The 15,694-nt window shown below is 41.9% G+C and overlaps 1 protein-coding gene across 2 annotated transcripts in view; it reads left to right on the top strand.

Annotated features, from left to right (window-relative positions):
* uri1 (URI1 prefoldin like chaperone) overlaps positions 1-10,533 on the top strand; it is a 58,697-nt gene extending 48,164 nt beyond the window's left edge. For both annotated transcript variants that reach the window (XM_078210788.1, XM_078210789.1), the window contains exons 9-11: positions 1,641-1,783; positions 1,890-2,136; positions 9,732-10,533. In XM_078210788.1, the coding sequence (XP_078066914.1) occupies positions 1,641-1,783; positions 1,890-2,136; positions 9,732-9,926 (585 nt within the window). In that variant the 3' untranslated portion in view covers positions 9,927-10,533. The remainder of the gene's footprint in view (positions 1-1,640; positions 1,784-1,889; positions 2,137-9,731) is intronic.
* The last annotated feature ends 5,161 nt before the right edge of the window (positions 10,534-15,694 follow it).

The raw sequence follows: 15,694 nt of genomic DNA, 5'->3' as shown, positions 1-15,694 counted from the left end.
CATGGGCAGGCCAACTTGAGCCAGCAGTTTTCAATGGCCTGAAAAACTTAAATGTGCCTCCCTCATAGAATCATAGAAACCCTACAGCACAGAAAGAGGCCATTCGGCCCATCGAGTCTGCACCGACCACAATCCTACCCAGGCCCTACCCCCATATCCCTACATATTTTACCCACTAATCCCTCTAACCTATACATCTCAGGGCACTAAGGGGCAATTTTAGCATAGCCAATCCACCTAACCCGCACATCTTTGGACTGTGGGAGGAAACCGGAGCACCTGGAGGAAACCCACGCAGACACGAGGAGAATGTGCAAACTCCACACAGACAGTGACCCGAGCCGGGATTCGAACCCAGATCCCTGGAGCTGTGAAGCAGCAGTGCTAACCACTGTGGTACCGTGCCGTTTAATTCTTTCTTGAATATGTTTGTTTTAGTTTTGATTTTATGACAGTTCCTTCTCCAAAGATGCAAAAACACTGGTCTTTTGGCTAAAAGTTGAAAACTTCAGACCCGGATCCTGTGTTGTTTCCTTGCTCTTTTTTTATAAAAGTATGTACACAATCTTAAGTTCAAATTGTGCTAATTTAGCCAGTGCTAGTGCTAACCCACCTTCCATATAATTTGTAGATTTTTACTTCCTTTCTGTCCAGTGATTTATTGCTGTGATTTTAACTTTTAGACCAGGGAAGGGGGAGCAGAAGCCTTGAAAGTAATATGACATAGTCCACATGTGTTTATTGTCTTTACTATAGAGTCATTACTCTGTAGTATACTCTGTATGTCCTTACAAACCTGTTGGACTTTAACCTGGTGTTGTTAAAACTCTTACTGGTCAAGCCAGTAAGAAGTGTGTTTTGGCCTGAGATGAAATAGCAGTTATTTAAATTTAATGCTTTGAGGATTGTTGTAACTTTTATTGGATTTTTAAAACACAACTATTATATACAGATTACCTTTACAATTATCGCCATAATATTTGCAGATAGAATCAGTATTTGGGAAGTTAAATGGAAATACAGAAACATTAATCATGTGGAGACGTTGGGAGCAATTCTCCCCAAAAAAATTGTAAGTGTCGAATTCGCGTAAAAATTGGAGTAAATCCCTGCTTTTTTTCCAGCAGGACTTTCAAAATGAATCTCCCCCACACTGTTTACTGCAGAGTGCACTAGTGTAAATCTTGCAAAAAATCAGTGGGTGGGCCCTATTCCCACTGGAGAGGCTGGCAGCTTACCAGGTGGGCAGTGCCAAGGTGCCCCTGGGGCATTGCAAGTGGGGAGCTATAGTAAACCCACTGGAGTGAACCACTCCTGGCGGTGGGAGGAGAGGCTAGCGGGCTCGTAAATTTAGTCCCGGGCCTGCTAATATTTAAAATAGATTCAAATTAACATATAAATAATGCAGCTCTGCACTGGTTTCTGGCGCTGAGCCGATGATGCTGGAAATCTGGCTGCGGGAGACTAGCAGAGACCGTGGTGCCCAGCAAGGAGCCCACGAAACGGCCTCCACTTGAGTCTCCCAGCCCGCTGCACTACAGAAGCAGCACAGCGGGCTGGAGGAATCTCCCCCTGTTATTTGGTTTTGTCGTGAGATCTTTTACTATGATTTCTAAGTTTTTGAATTTGTATATTTTTAGGTCAGAATAAACACAGGCAAGAACACAACCTTAAAATTCAGCGAAAAGAAGGAAGAAGCCAAACGCAAAAGGAGAAACAGCACTGGCAATGGAAACACCACTCCAGAGCTGCCAAATATCAAAACTCCTGCAGATATTTACAGGTACTCATATGCCAAATTTCTCAATGCCAAGTTCTCAAAGCTTAATTTTTCTCAATTTGTAATGCCATTTTTATATTGTAGCTCAGTTGCTATATTTTTGTTGTAGACTTTTTGTTGATGTTGTAAATGGAGAATACATTCCTCGTAAATCCATTCTGAAGTCAAGGAGTCGAGAGAACAGTGTATGCAGTGATACAAGTGAGAGTAGCACAACAGAATTTGAAGACAGGTGGTGCACCTTACGATCTCTGAGTCATGAAGAAGCTATACACAGTGATGCTAGTGAATGCAGCATTTTGGAAGAAGAGGAAAACAGCTTTAGTAAACCTTTCCCTTTGCCTAGCTCCTTTGAGGTAAGAGGTCATACTGGTTTTTTGTATTTTGTTTTTGTGATTTCAATTTTCTTGAAGGACTTGTGCTCTGCTTTAGCCCTTGCCTGCTACTTAATTAGTACAATAAATCTCTCATCTGAAAACGTGTATACCCTAGGTACTGGATCATTTCAGAAGGTGCTTTGGATAAGTAAAGATCTGGTCATGTTATGGTCTTCCTCACAAACAACATTACTTGTCTAATAACTGTCGCCAATGTGTGTTTAAAAAGGCATTGGGGGATCATTGGTTATAAAAATGGACAAATTGAGTACCAAAGCAAGGCAGTTATGCTAAACATTTATAAAGCACTGATTAGCTCCCAGCTGGATCCCAAATTTAGGTCCCTAAATTAGAGGGAAATTTAATGGAGATGTTAATAATCATGAAGGGTTTTGAGTAAATGAGGGGAAGTTGTTGTTAGTTGGCAAGGTCAGAAACCAGGGGACACAGATTTAAGGACATTGGCAAAAGAGTCAAAGTTGACATGGAGGCAGGGGGGGAGCAGGCGGTGGGGGAAGAGACTCTACTGGTTGGAGTCGTACCTAACATTAAGGAAGATAGTTGTGGTTGTTGGAGGCCAATCATCTCAGTTCCAGGACATCACTGCAGGAATTCGTCAGGGTAGTGTCCCAGGCCCAACTATCTTCAGCTGCATCATCAATGACTGATTTTGCCAGAAGTGGGTATGCTCGCTGAATCCCCCACTGTCAACATCGTGGGAGTTACCATTGACCAGAAACTAAACTGGACTAGCCATGTTAATGTTGTGGCTACAAGAAATGGTCAGGAGGATAGGAATTCTGTGGCGAGTAACACCACCTGACTTTCCAAAGCCTATTCACCATCCACAAGATGTAACTCAGGAGTGTGATGGAATACTCTCCACTTGGCTGGATGTGTGCACCTCCAACACTCAAGAAGCTTGACACCATCCAGGACAAAGCAGCCCACCTGATTGGCACCCCATACACAAACATCCACTCACTGACGAATGGCAGGTGGAGTTTAATTTAGATAAATGCGAGGCGTTGCATTTTGGTAGATTGAACCAGGGCAGGACTTACTCAGTTAATGGGGGGGCGTTGGGGAGAGTTACAGAACAGAGATCTGGGGGTGCATGTTCATAGCTCCTTGAAAGTGGAGTCACAGGTGGACAGAGTGGTGTAGAAGGCATTCGGCATGCTTGGTTTCATCGGTCAGAACATTGACTACAGGAGTTGGGACATCTTGTTGAAGTTGTACAAGACATTGGTAAGGCCACACTTGGAATACTGTGTGCCATTCTGGTCACCCTGTTATAGAAAGGATATTATTAAACTAGAAAGAATGCAGAAAAGATTTACTAGGATGCTACCGGGACTTGATGGATTGAGTTATAAGGAGAGGCTGGATAGACTGGGACTTTTTTCTCGAGTGTAGGAGGCTGAGGGGTGACCTTATAGAGGTCTATAAAATAATGAGGGGCATAGACAAGGTAGATAGTCAATATCTTTTCCCAAAGGTAGGGGAGTCTAAAACTAGAGGGCATAGGTTTAAGGTGAGAGGGGAGAGATACAAAAGTGTCCAGAGGGGCAATTTTTTCAGAGGATGGTGAGTGTCTGGAACAAGCTGCCAGAGGTGGTAGTAGTAGAGGTGGGTACAATTTTGTCTTTTAAAAAGCATTTAGATAGTTACATGGGTACGATGGATATAGAGGGATATGGGCCAAATGTGGGCAATTGGGATTAGTTTAGGGGTTTTAAAAAAAAAGGGCAGCATGGACAAGTTGGGCTAAAGGGCCTGTTTCCATGCTGTAAACCTCTGACTCCACCACCGATGCACAGTGGCAGCAATTTGTCCCATCTACAAGATGCATTGCAGGAACTTGCCAAGGCTCCTTAAACAGCGTCTTCCAAACCTACAACCACTACCATCCAGAAGGACAAGGGCAGCAGACACGTGCGAATACCATCATCTGCAAGTTCCCCTCTGTTGTAACTTGGCTACAAAAGGATAGTTGAATATATTGTGATATTCAATCTTATAAAAATATTTAAATACAGTACAGCATGGACTCAGAACTGGAGGTAGCTAATTACTCAGTTCCCTTGTGGTAAGACTAAACCCGTGCTACCAATGATACTCGCACATGCCCATACCCTCAAATCAGTGTCTACATTCAAATGGGAAGATTCTTACTATAACACTCTTAACACTACACTACACTCCACCACCCCTCCCTCCCTCATTTCAATTCTTCATAAGGAAAGAAACATAGTGAAACTCGTGTCTTAACTATACATCGGTCTTTCAGGAGCTTTGCAATGACACTGACCTGCGCAGTACCACTGGTGACTCAGTAGACACTGGTGAGGCTTGTTTCAGTGGACCTGGACTTGGGCACAGGAGTAGGTTGAATATCTGTGAATGAATGTCCCTGGAGTTGAGTCCACTGGAAATCCTTGTTAAACAGAACCATTTCCTGTTCAATGTCCACAGCAGCATTTACTTCTCCCATGTTATCTGTAACTTTTACTGTCTCCAAGTTATGGAATAGACAAAAGTGATCTGGTACCTGCAAACGACTCTCCCATTGGTCAGTTCCTCTGCCAAAGATACTGGACCACTTCAGTTGAGAATAGCTCCAAGGTTACCTCCCAAATTCCTTACGTAGTCACAATCATTCGGGTTGAAATGTCAGTCCTTAGCATGGGAGTCATGTCTCTCCTGACTTTCCTGTTTCCTTCCCACTCGCTTTGACGTCTGGAGATCCAGGTGAGACTTTGGCTTCCTAGTAATTCAGTTGGTGAGAGTCCTTTTGTTTGTGGTGTAATACTGTACTGGAACAACCATGAGAGTATCACCTGCCATACTCCTCAGATCATTCCTTCAGTGTCTAAACAGCTCGCTGTGCTAAACCATTTGAAGCTGAATGAAAAGACACGGTACGCACATTGCGTATTCCATTCCTTTGCATAAACTCTTGGAACAAACCACTTGTAAATGTGCCGTTATCAGAAATAAGAAAATGTGGTAAACCACAAGTTGCAAAAACTTGGCATAGCTTCTCTATTGTAATGGGAGTTGTGATGTTGCTCATGATGTGCACTTTTAACTATTTGAATGCGCATTGATGATGACTGGAAATATGACCCATAAAAGGTTCTGCAAAGTCCACATGAAGCCCAGGCCCCTCCCATGGATGTCGTGGTGCAGGTTGCATCATCTTCTGTTTGAGTTGAGATGCAGAATAGGATTTCACCTTGTTCTCCAAATCCTGATCTATATTAGGTCACCAAATGAATGGCTAAACGTTTCATTCGGGAAGCACTCGGGTGAGCTGCATGAACTTCATCCAAGAGTTGTGAATGACCAGGGGGTCGGACAACCACTCTGGACCCCCAAAGTATACAAGTGTCCTGCACACTCTGCTCATCTTTGCACTTTGCATATGGTCTCAATTCATCATCCCCTAAAACAAGTGGTAGGCCATCCCTCCATAAGGAATCTCTTCACCTGGGATAGCACAGGGTGCTGGACCATCTACTGAATCTGTTTAGCATTCCTTGGAGAATGTAAAGATCTTTCAAGCAAGAAAATTGTCTTTGGAATAAATGTCTTGGTGGTTATGTCTGATAAGGGAAGATGATTCAACATATCTGTGTTTATATTGTCCTTCCCTGACCTATACATGTTCTACTGGTAGGCCGAATGCACTTATATTCTCTGAAAGGACTCATCAATGGCTTGCGGTTGGGGGACATATGGTGAATGAATGGCCATAAAGATACTGATGAAACTGTTTCGAAGCAAAGATAATGACTAGACCTTCCTTGTCTAACTGTGACTATCCTTTCCCAGCTGTTTCAGCATACTTGATGCAATATCAATGGGTTTTTCTGACCCATCCTCCATCAGATGAGAGAGTACTGCCCTAACACCGGAGGCAAAGCATTGCATGACAGAATAAGTTATTTGTCTTAATCAAAGTGAACCAGCAGATTAGCTGATTGTAACAGCGCTTTCACATCCTTGAAAGCTTTCTTTTGTGCTGGTCCCCACTTCCTTTTGGTTTCAATACAGTGGTGCCAACACTGTTAAAAGGCCTGGCAGAAACTTGTGTAGTAATTTGTCATGCCCAAAAATGACCAGAGCTCAGACATTTCTGGAATTTGGAGCTTCCTTGGTAGCTCTGACTTTGTCTTCCAGATGGGACGGACCTTGCACTGTGATTTTGTGACCCAAATATTCTGCACACTCTGCCTGGACGATTCACTTGCTGCACTTCAGGTGCAACCCAGCCTCTGAAAATCTCTTTAACAATTGACCCAAGTTGCTGAAGTGTCCCTTCTCAGGTTTCCCTGTGATTAGAATGTCTTTCAAGTAAACTGCTACATGAGGAATCCCCTGCAACAGATTGTCCATTGTCCTCTGAAAAATCACAGGACAAGAGGATACCCTGAAAACCAGACAGTTGTATTTGAACAAACCCTTCAGTGTTGATTGTAGCATACTGTTTGAGCTGTCCCCTAACAAAAGCTGCTGGTAGGCATGGCTCATGTCAAGTTTTGCGAATGTCTTGCCTCCTGCAAGGATTGGAAACAGATCATCCACCTGCAGCAATGGGTAAGCGGTCAACTTGGAGACCTGATTAATGATAAGTTTGTAATCCACGCGTATGTGCACAGTACCATCACTTGTAAGGACGGGAACAATTGGAGCTAATGTGAGAACTGAATGGGCTCAATGATTCAAGCCTCTGCAACTGCTTCAACTTCTCCACTTGCCTTTCATGGTGTAGGGTACTTTTTTGGGCTTGGAAAAAGTGAGTAGCCTGAGGATCTATGAACTTAACTGTAGTGTCCTGCATTAAAACCTCAGGATATTTCTGAATGACATCCTTTGTCACCTTTTGTGTGCTTAATCTTGCCCCAATTCAACTGAATTTTACTGAGCCAGTCATGTAAACTAGGCCCTTGTACACTAGGAACCATGCTCTTGCTCCTTGGCTGTTGAATGCAATGTCCATCTCTAATGCTCCAAGCAATGGTATAGTCTCTCAGATATATGTCCCAAGTTGGGTCCCTGCCTGAGTGAAGGCTGGTGTCTGCTTAGAGCCCCAAGTCTTGGGTCTCCTCATTAGTTAGTGATGCAGAGGCTCCTGTGTCCACCTCCATCTTTATCTGTTTTCCATCGACCTTCAATGTAGCAAAGGTAGGCTCTGTGGCCCTTCACTCACGTTAAATATACTGAGTGCTCCTCTGAGCTTTCCAGGTGACCATGATGTGGAGATGCCAGCGTTAGACTGGGGTAAGCACAGTAAGAAATCTCAACACCAGGTTAAAGTCCAACAGGTTTATTTGGCAGCACAAGCTTTCGGAGTCTCACTCCATCAGGTGAGTGAGGACTTGTGTTCACAAACAGGGCATATACAGACACAAACTCAATTTACAAGATAATGGTTGGAATGCGAGTGTTTACAGGTAATCAAGTCTTAAAGATACAGACAATGTGAGTGGAGAGGGGGCCAAGCACAAGTTAAAGAGGTGTGTATTGTCTCCAGCCAGGACAGTTAGTGAGATTTTGCTAGCCCAGGCAAGTTGTGGAGGCTACAGATAGTAGATCCCGGTTGAGGCCATCCGTATGTGTGCAGAACTTGGCTATCAGTTTCTGCTCAGCGATTCGGCATTGTCATGTGTCATGAAGGCTGCCTTGGAGAACGCTTACCTGAAGATCAGAGGTTGAATGCCCATGACTGCTGAAGTGTTCCCCGACTGGAAGGGAATGTACCATGCCTCAGGATACGCTGCAGGAAAGGATGTCCCGAGGCATGGTACATCGGGGAGACCATGCAGACGCTATGACAACGGATGACTGAACCACCACTCGACAATCACCAGGCAGGATTGTTTACCTGTAAAGACACATTCCAACCATTATCTTGTAAATTGAGTTTGTGTCTATATATGGCCTGTTTGTAAACACGAGTCCTCACTCATCTGATGAAGGATCGAGACTCGTTAAGCTTGTGCTGCCAAATAAACCTGTTGGACTTTAACCTGGTGTTGGAGACTTCTTACTGTGCTTTTCAGGTGATGCACAGCTGACTGAGACCTTTTTGAATCTGAATTTCCCTGCTCAGCCTTCGACTTGCTCATGGCACCCATACATTTTTTGTTCAATTATCCTTTTTGTTGCAGCGGTGATGTGCAGTATCCATAAATTTGCAATGATACGCATAGTGTGTCCCTCCATACCTGAAACATTCCACTGCTTTCTTGTAGCCTCTTTCCTTACTTGATGCACTGCACCTCCCTGTGCAGTGCCATTGGCCTTTTGAATATCTTTTACATTTCTGGCAGCCATTTTCATGCCCTGAGAAATTTTTAGAGCCATCTTGTAAGTCAGTGTGGCTTCTCCTGACACATGACACTGAATGCTGTCCTCATTAATGCCACAGACTAGTATGTCTAGGAGCACATCTTCCAATACTCTCCAAATTCTCAATGGTCAGAGATGTTTTAATTTTACCTACAGACTGTGCCGCCTTACAAAAATGATGGCTGAGGGCTTAGGGTTGTGGTGGTTCCACAAACCAAATGTCCCCTGGTTTCTGTGGTGTTGCTAAATTCCTCACTAGCTTGCAAATCTGTCCCCCATACACGCACAGGAGAATTGAGCACCTTTGGCCTAATCTGCATTACCATTTGCCAAGTGTTCCAACCTTTCCACGTAGTTCAGTCCCCTTGTCTTCCACAAGCTCATTGATAGTCCTGAACATGGTCATCATGCTGCAAACCGACTGTCAAACTTGCTGATCGGAGCTGTTAACTGCTCTTCATGTTGCAAACTAGCTACTCACTGCAAATCTTGGTGTCGCCAAGCTGAAACTCAACTTTTTTCTTTTATTTTGCCACTTTCTCCTCTTTGCCAAAAAGGTGTGGTAACTTGGCCATGAAAAGATAGTTAAATGCATTAAATCTTATAAAAATATCAAAATACAGTACAGCATAGACAACTGGAGGCAGCTATGGAGGCCCCTCGTGGTAAGACTACATCTGCGAAAGCCCATGTTAGTGATGACTTCACTCGCACATGCTCGTACACTCTAAAGACATCAGTGTATACATTCAAATAGGAAGATGCTTACCAAAACACACTATAACACCCTCTAAGCCACTCCTCATCCTGACTTGGAAATATATCACTGTTCCTTCGCTGACAGTCGGTCAAAATCCTGGAACTCCCTCTCTACCAGCACACTGGATGAACCTATACCACAAGGACTGCAGCAGTTCAAGAAAACAGCCCACCACCACTATCTTGAGGACAATTGGGGATAGGCAAATAATGCTGGCCTAGCCAGCGACACCCATATTTCATAAATTAATTTTTAAAAATAGGTTAGGCACAGAATTCACCTGTCTACTTTTGTGTTGCTGCTCAGTACAAGTGAAGATTTGTGACCAGAAAATGAAAGCAATTAATAACTGGAGTATTTTGCTCTTAAGTTGTTGAGTTGTAATTTCAAATCTTAATCAAAATATCTTGTTAATTGTAAAGATAATTAATTCAGCATTTATTACTTTTGATAGGCATTTTCAGGCACAGTAGTGGAAAAGGAACCTATCTCGCCTACGTTAATTCCCCACTGTACCATTGCTCATCCTGTCCTACCCACAATTCCGGAGAAGAAAGTGTCTGAAGAGGAAGGTTTTGTTGAAACTTCACAAGAACCTCCAAAGAGAGTTTCGAAATTTAAAGCTGCCAGGATGCAGCAGAGAAAATGAACCTTTTTTTCAATACTGTCTGTTTCATGTTTTGTGACTGAACTAGAACTTGATGAACGGGATCTTTGCACAATTCAGGTTTACACAAAGTCCTGTTTAAGTTCCTGTTGAAGCATCTTCTAAAACTGTGATTTTTTCATACATTAATAAGTTGAATGTTTGTTTTCAAAAATGTGGAATTGATTTTCTAAAACCTCCACAGTACAACATTTTCCAGCGTTTTTTAGGTTTTGTTAGTTGGCCCATAAAGTCAAGTTACATCCATGTTTCTTTATAAATTTAATCTGCTACACTTAGCTGTGTTTATTTTGATGTACTGAATAGATTTTAAAAAAACTGCTGCAACTGTGTTCTCAAGCAAATGTCTTATTTTGTGTACAATTCTTAAAGGTCTTTGTAAAATGTTCACTGGAAATGACAAGCTTACATCTTCAAAAGCATTTGTAAAATTGTGTGCGCATTAGTCTCATTTTAATAAATTTTGCATGGCAAAGTATACCTTTGTACATTAAAAAATGGATTTTAATTTGTTGATGTGAAACAGACCACATTGAATACTTGGACATGATTTGTTACGCTGTATAAAAAAAAACAATTGTACCTCTTCCCAATTTTATCTGGGGTTTTGTTTTTTGTACCAGTAGTGAATATCAGTGAGTTGCCAACTTTCTGGACATGAGTGCATCTGGATATTCACATTATGACAGTAGTGGTAGACTCTAAATGCAGCAAAAATGCTACCCCTATCCACTTCCCTAAGACCCAATTTTTGCTGCTGTTTCATGCATCTCTCCTTTCACAACCACATAGCTATGGAATGTCACAGACAACTGCATCATAATCGAATCTTAAGTCCAGTTTTGTTTTACCATGTGGTGGTGAAGTGTCTGCCACCTAACGAGTAGTTGGATGTCACATTTCAAATCAGGTACTTACCTATGCTGCATCTTGGTAATACATTGAATTCCTCAACACCCCCTAAAGCAACACGCTGATTGGAATTATGGCCTGCAACAAAATGTTAATGAATAATGCAGCACTAATTGATTGTGATATCATTGACTGCAAATTGTCTTGGTAAACCTATAGTAACCCCAAGGAAATTGTGTTGCTATGTATTATGCATATATAGCAACTTTGCTTTGATATTCATTTTTGTGTAGCTTCTCTTGTTTTGGAACTAGAATGAAGATAAGTGTTTTACTATTTTATGGTTCTCAAAAATGCCTGCTTTAGATTCGGTGCATCTTTAGAAATTATATTGTTTAATATTCACTGGCATGCTGCTGTCAGAGATTTATTCCATCATTTGGGAATTCAGTGATTTGTTTCCCAATCAGCCAGGATATGCTCCTATGGGCAAACAAGGCATTGGGAAATAATGCTACGACTGAAGGCCACTTTTGGTTGTGGGAACCAGAAGTGTTAATTATGAAGGAAACCTTTGCAATGGAAACAGTGGAATAGCCTTTTTGCAAGAATTCTCCATTCACCCCTTCAAACTTTGGTGGGTAACAGAGGAATTATGAAAACAGCAGCTACTGCCGGTTCTGTGGTTGTCAGTGGACATTCTACATGGTATATTTAGAAATAGAAATTCATTCCAGGAATACTGTACCACAATTGGTTCCACTAGTAAGCACATTTCGGTACAAAAGTCTCAACAATTCCTCTAAGGTGTGATGTTAATATGGCTGGAACATTCTCATTCAGGACAAAAATGGCCACTGAAATGGTAGGTTCCCCCCCCACCCCGTAATAGAGAAAATGTTGCAATTTTGTATGCATGTCCTTTCTGTACAGATTGAATTTTATTTTTCATGGCACTTTTTTGTATCGACCAAAGTTGAAGTTCACATTTGTGGAAGACTGTTTTCATCCCATGACCAGATTGATTTCACATACTAATGATACCATCATTCTCTGGCAACTTGTGCTTTCACATTTGCTGATGTCAACATGATTTAATAAGATGTCTGCTTTTGATTTTCAAATTGTGCCAGATATTTCTCGTTAAAGATCAATGCAGTAAGCAATTCCACCTCCTGTGTACTAGTGTGGCCTGTCTCGGTAAAGTAGCAGAGAATTACTTGGAAATTATAATGCAGAAAGAGAACATTTGGCCCAAGCAAGCCCAACACCTTCTCCAGTACTCCACTGCAGCTGTGTTCTGAGATATGACTTCTGACATTTAATCCTGGGTGAGCTTCAATTTCCTACAGTTCGATTATTGACGAGGCTGAACTTGTTGTCTTTCCTTAATCCCCACCTAAGACAGCTATCTTAAGCATCACAATCTGCCATTGCATCTCTCCTTTTAAGTCTTAAAGCTCACTATTTCCTATGTTGAAGATGTATACCATCTATGTTTTCCCCTATATTTGCATCTTTTTCAAAACTCCATCAGGTTGAGCACAAAATCCACTGGCTGGTTGTAATTTTTGCTCCTAGATTATCTAGCAATGAAAGCTACCAAAATTGACCTTCCAACAAGTACCTTGTGCGAGAGAAAAGCAGGTGCCTAATGAGGGAAACCAAGGCCACTTTGGTGGGTCTGTCTCTTGCACCATGCTTTTGCGCAGAGCTACATGAGTAACAGTGATGTGGCTAGCTTTCACTGCCCAAATGGCAACTATCTGGGCAACAAGTGAAAGCTGCTGTGATGGTTTCATGATGGTGGGTGCCACTGTGATGTTCCTAGAACTGACCTCCATGTTGATGAGAATAGATCCATGATATAAATTGAAACTGGATACACCACTTTGTTGAATCATTACGTGCAAACTCACCTGCAAGCTGCCAAGTGCATATCAGCCTTTATAGCGTAGCAAAGCTGAAGTAATTGGGGGAAATTCTGCTGGTTGGACCCATAACTAGAAGAGATCAGTCATCACTGCAGAAGTTCTTCCGTGCAGTGTCCTAGGCTCAACCATCATCAGCTATTTCATCAATGATCTTCCTTCCATTGTAAGGTCAGTAGTGGGGATGTTTGCCAATGTTCAGCACCAATTGCGACAACTCGTACTGAAGCAGTCCATATCCAAATGCAACAAGACCTGGACAATATTCAGGCTTAGACAAATGGCAAGTAACATTTGTGCCAGGCAATGACCATCTACAAGTGAATGTAATCATCACCCCTTGATGTTCAATGGCATTAACATCGTTGAATCCCTCACTATCAACAGCCTGGAGATTACCAATACAGCTGGACTAGCTGTATTATCGTCAAGAGGCAAGAGATCCTGCAGCATGTAATTTGCCACCTGATAGAAATAAGTAAGAGGATGAGGGTGTGAAGAAACCCAGAGCAGAATTCTTGGACTGTTACATTTTAAAATCCACTTACACATTTTAGATGTTTGGTTTACATATTAAGCCTCATACGGCCATGACATACTCACCTGTTCATGATGGCCAGCATGTACTCTTCTATAGTGGTAAGGATAGGTAGTTGGCTTAGCCTCCTTCAGTGGCCTCCTATTAAGTGATCATCAGCTGCAAGAAAGAAGGGAACGTGTTAGTGACAACCTAGCAAGGTGTTCAGAGAATTGTCCTGTAGTGAAATAGTTGGTATGCAGTGTTTAAGATGCAGGTTGTAGGGAAGTGAGAGTTGGAATAATGAGTTTAAGGAAATAGAGGTAGAGTGAGGTGCCCTATGGTGATTATAGGACAGTGAAAGAAAGTGGGGGGTGGGGATTATTGAGAGTAGTGAGGCTGAAGTGGGTTTGAATGCAATATTCTGACCTTGACAGCTCTGAATGGCCATTGATGTTCTGCTGGCATTCCAACCTGAAAAGATGGCTCCACTTGTGCGGGAGACCAAAGCTAAAGTCATAAATATAAGATGGTCACTGATAAATCCAATCAGAAATTCAAGGAAAACTACCCAGTGAGTGAGTCCAAATCTTGGCACACCCTCCCTGACATCACTGTGTACTGACATCACATGGATTGCAGTAGTTCAAGAAGATGGCTCATTATCACCACCTTGAGGAAAATTAGGGATTGGCAATTTTTAAAATGTGTAACTCACTACAACAAAGAGCAGTTGTGACAAATAGGATAGCTGCCTTTAAAGGGAATCTGATGGAGTTAGATGAAGGGTTAGAGGAGGTTTTTTTTAAATGATCAAGATGAAACATTATCTGGGGTATGTTTTTGGATGACGTCTAATTGGATGCAGTATTAATGATGACCAAGATATAAGCATCAAAAGAGAATTGTACAGGATAGTTTTTTGGGCAAAGGTGGTAGATAGGCCATGCACATTCTGTTTTACTCTGGTAATTTACTTGAGGTAATGGCAACGAAAAGATCCGAGTTTAGGGAGGATTGGGTATTCAAACCTTTAATGTTTGCAACATCAGTGTAATGTTTGCAGTGTTTAATGTAGTTCCTGGTAAGGAACTAGGTAAAACATTTGGCCATATAGCTAAGAGTATGATTTATAGGGTAGATCATACATTCTTGAATTTCTAATTCACATTCACAGCTGGTTAGAAACCTCATTACAGCTCAGAACTCCAAAAATATTCCCTTCTTAGCTAAGTAAGTGATATTGAAATGGCCTTGATAGATCTGATTTTGGAGGACCATTCACTTTGGTCTCCTTAATATGGAAAAGGTGAAGAATTATTAGAGGAACTGTGTAGGAGGCCTGCTGGAGGTGACGAGTTGTGAAGTTGGGTTATCTACATTGGAATTTAATCTCTGGAGGAGAGGACACTTGGGAGAGTTTCAAAATTTTTGCACGTATGGACAATTTGAATCCAAGACTTAGCTATGTCAGGCATTGGTTACAGGAATAGAAGAGACAGCAAAGGATGTCAAGAGAAAAAAGGAAATTTAGGCAACTTTTTTTTTAAACAAGAAAATGACAATTGTGCAATAATTAAGTGGTGGAAATGAAAGTTTCATTATAGTAAAACAATAAATTTCTATTGGGATAGAGGGAACTGCATTTCAAGATTTTTTGCAAGAAGTAGGCTAGGTGGTTCAATGTTCTCTATGTATAAAACTGTTTTGAAGTAACCAGTAGAGGCCTTGCACTAATTGATGCCTCAATATATTGGAATTTCTTTCAAGAAATAACTTTATTGATGAGAACGCTCCAGTAGATGGGTAATAATCAACTTGGGTATTAATTAGCTAATGAAGATGTTTTGAGATGTCCAGCTTATAAAAGTATTCCAAACACATGGAATAAATTTAATTTGTTCTTGGGAAATGGACACTTTTGGCAAGGCCAATGTTTATTTCCCGTGAGAAAACGATGGAGAGTCACTTTCTTCAACCACTGTCATTCCTATCCTGTAGATACACCACTTTGCTGTCAGTTATGCAGTTCTAGGATTTTGACCCAGCGACAGTGAACGAATGGCAATATAGTTCCAAGTCATAATGGTGAGTGACTTGGACTGGACCTTGCAAGTGGAGGTGTTCCCATGCCTTTGTGGTAGAAGTTGTAGGTTTAGAAGGTGGCGTTGAAGGACTATTGATGAGTTGTTGCAGTTCAGTATTGATGGGGGTTGCTATGCAATGGAAGTATCATGGGGAGATAGTTAGGTTCTCTTGTTGGATATGGTTGTTGTCAGGCCCTTGTGTGGCATGAATGTTGCTTGCCAGTTATCAGCCCAAGCTTGAATGTTGTCCAGGTCTTGCTGTAGGAGGGAACCGCCTGCTTCACTATCTCAGGAGATGCAACTGGTAGCGACTACTGTTTAGTCATCAGCAAACATGCCCACTTCTTATCTGGGTGAGTGGTG

This window comes from Mustelus asterias, chromosome 4 (genome assembly GCF_964213995.1).
Source record: "Mustelus asterias chromosome 4, sMusAst1.hap1.1, whole genome shotgun sequence".
Lineage (NCBI taxonomy): Eukaryota > Metazoa > Chordata > Chondrichthyes > Carcharhiniformes > Triakidae > Mustelus > Mustelus asterias.
Note: the sequence above shows the minus strand (reverse complement) of the source record. Positions and strands in the feature narration are given on the sequence as shown.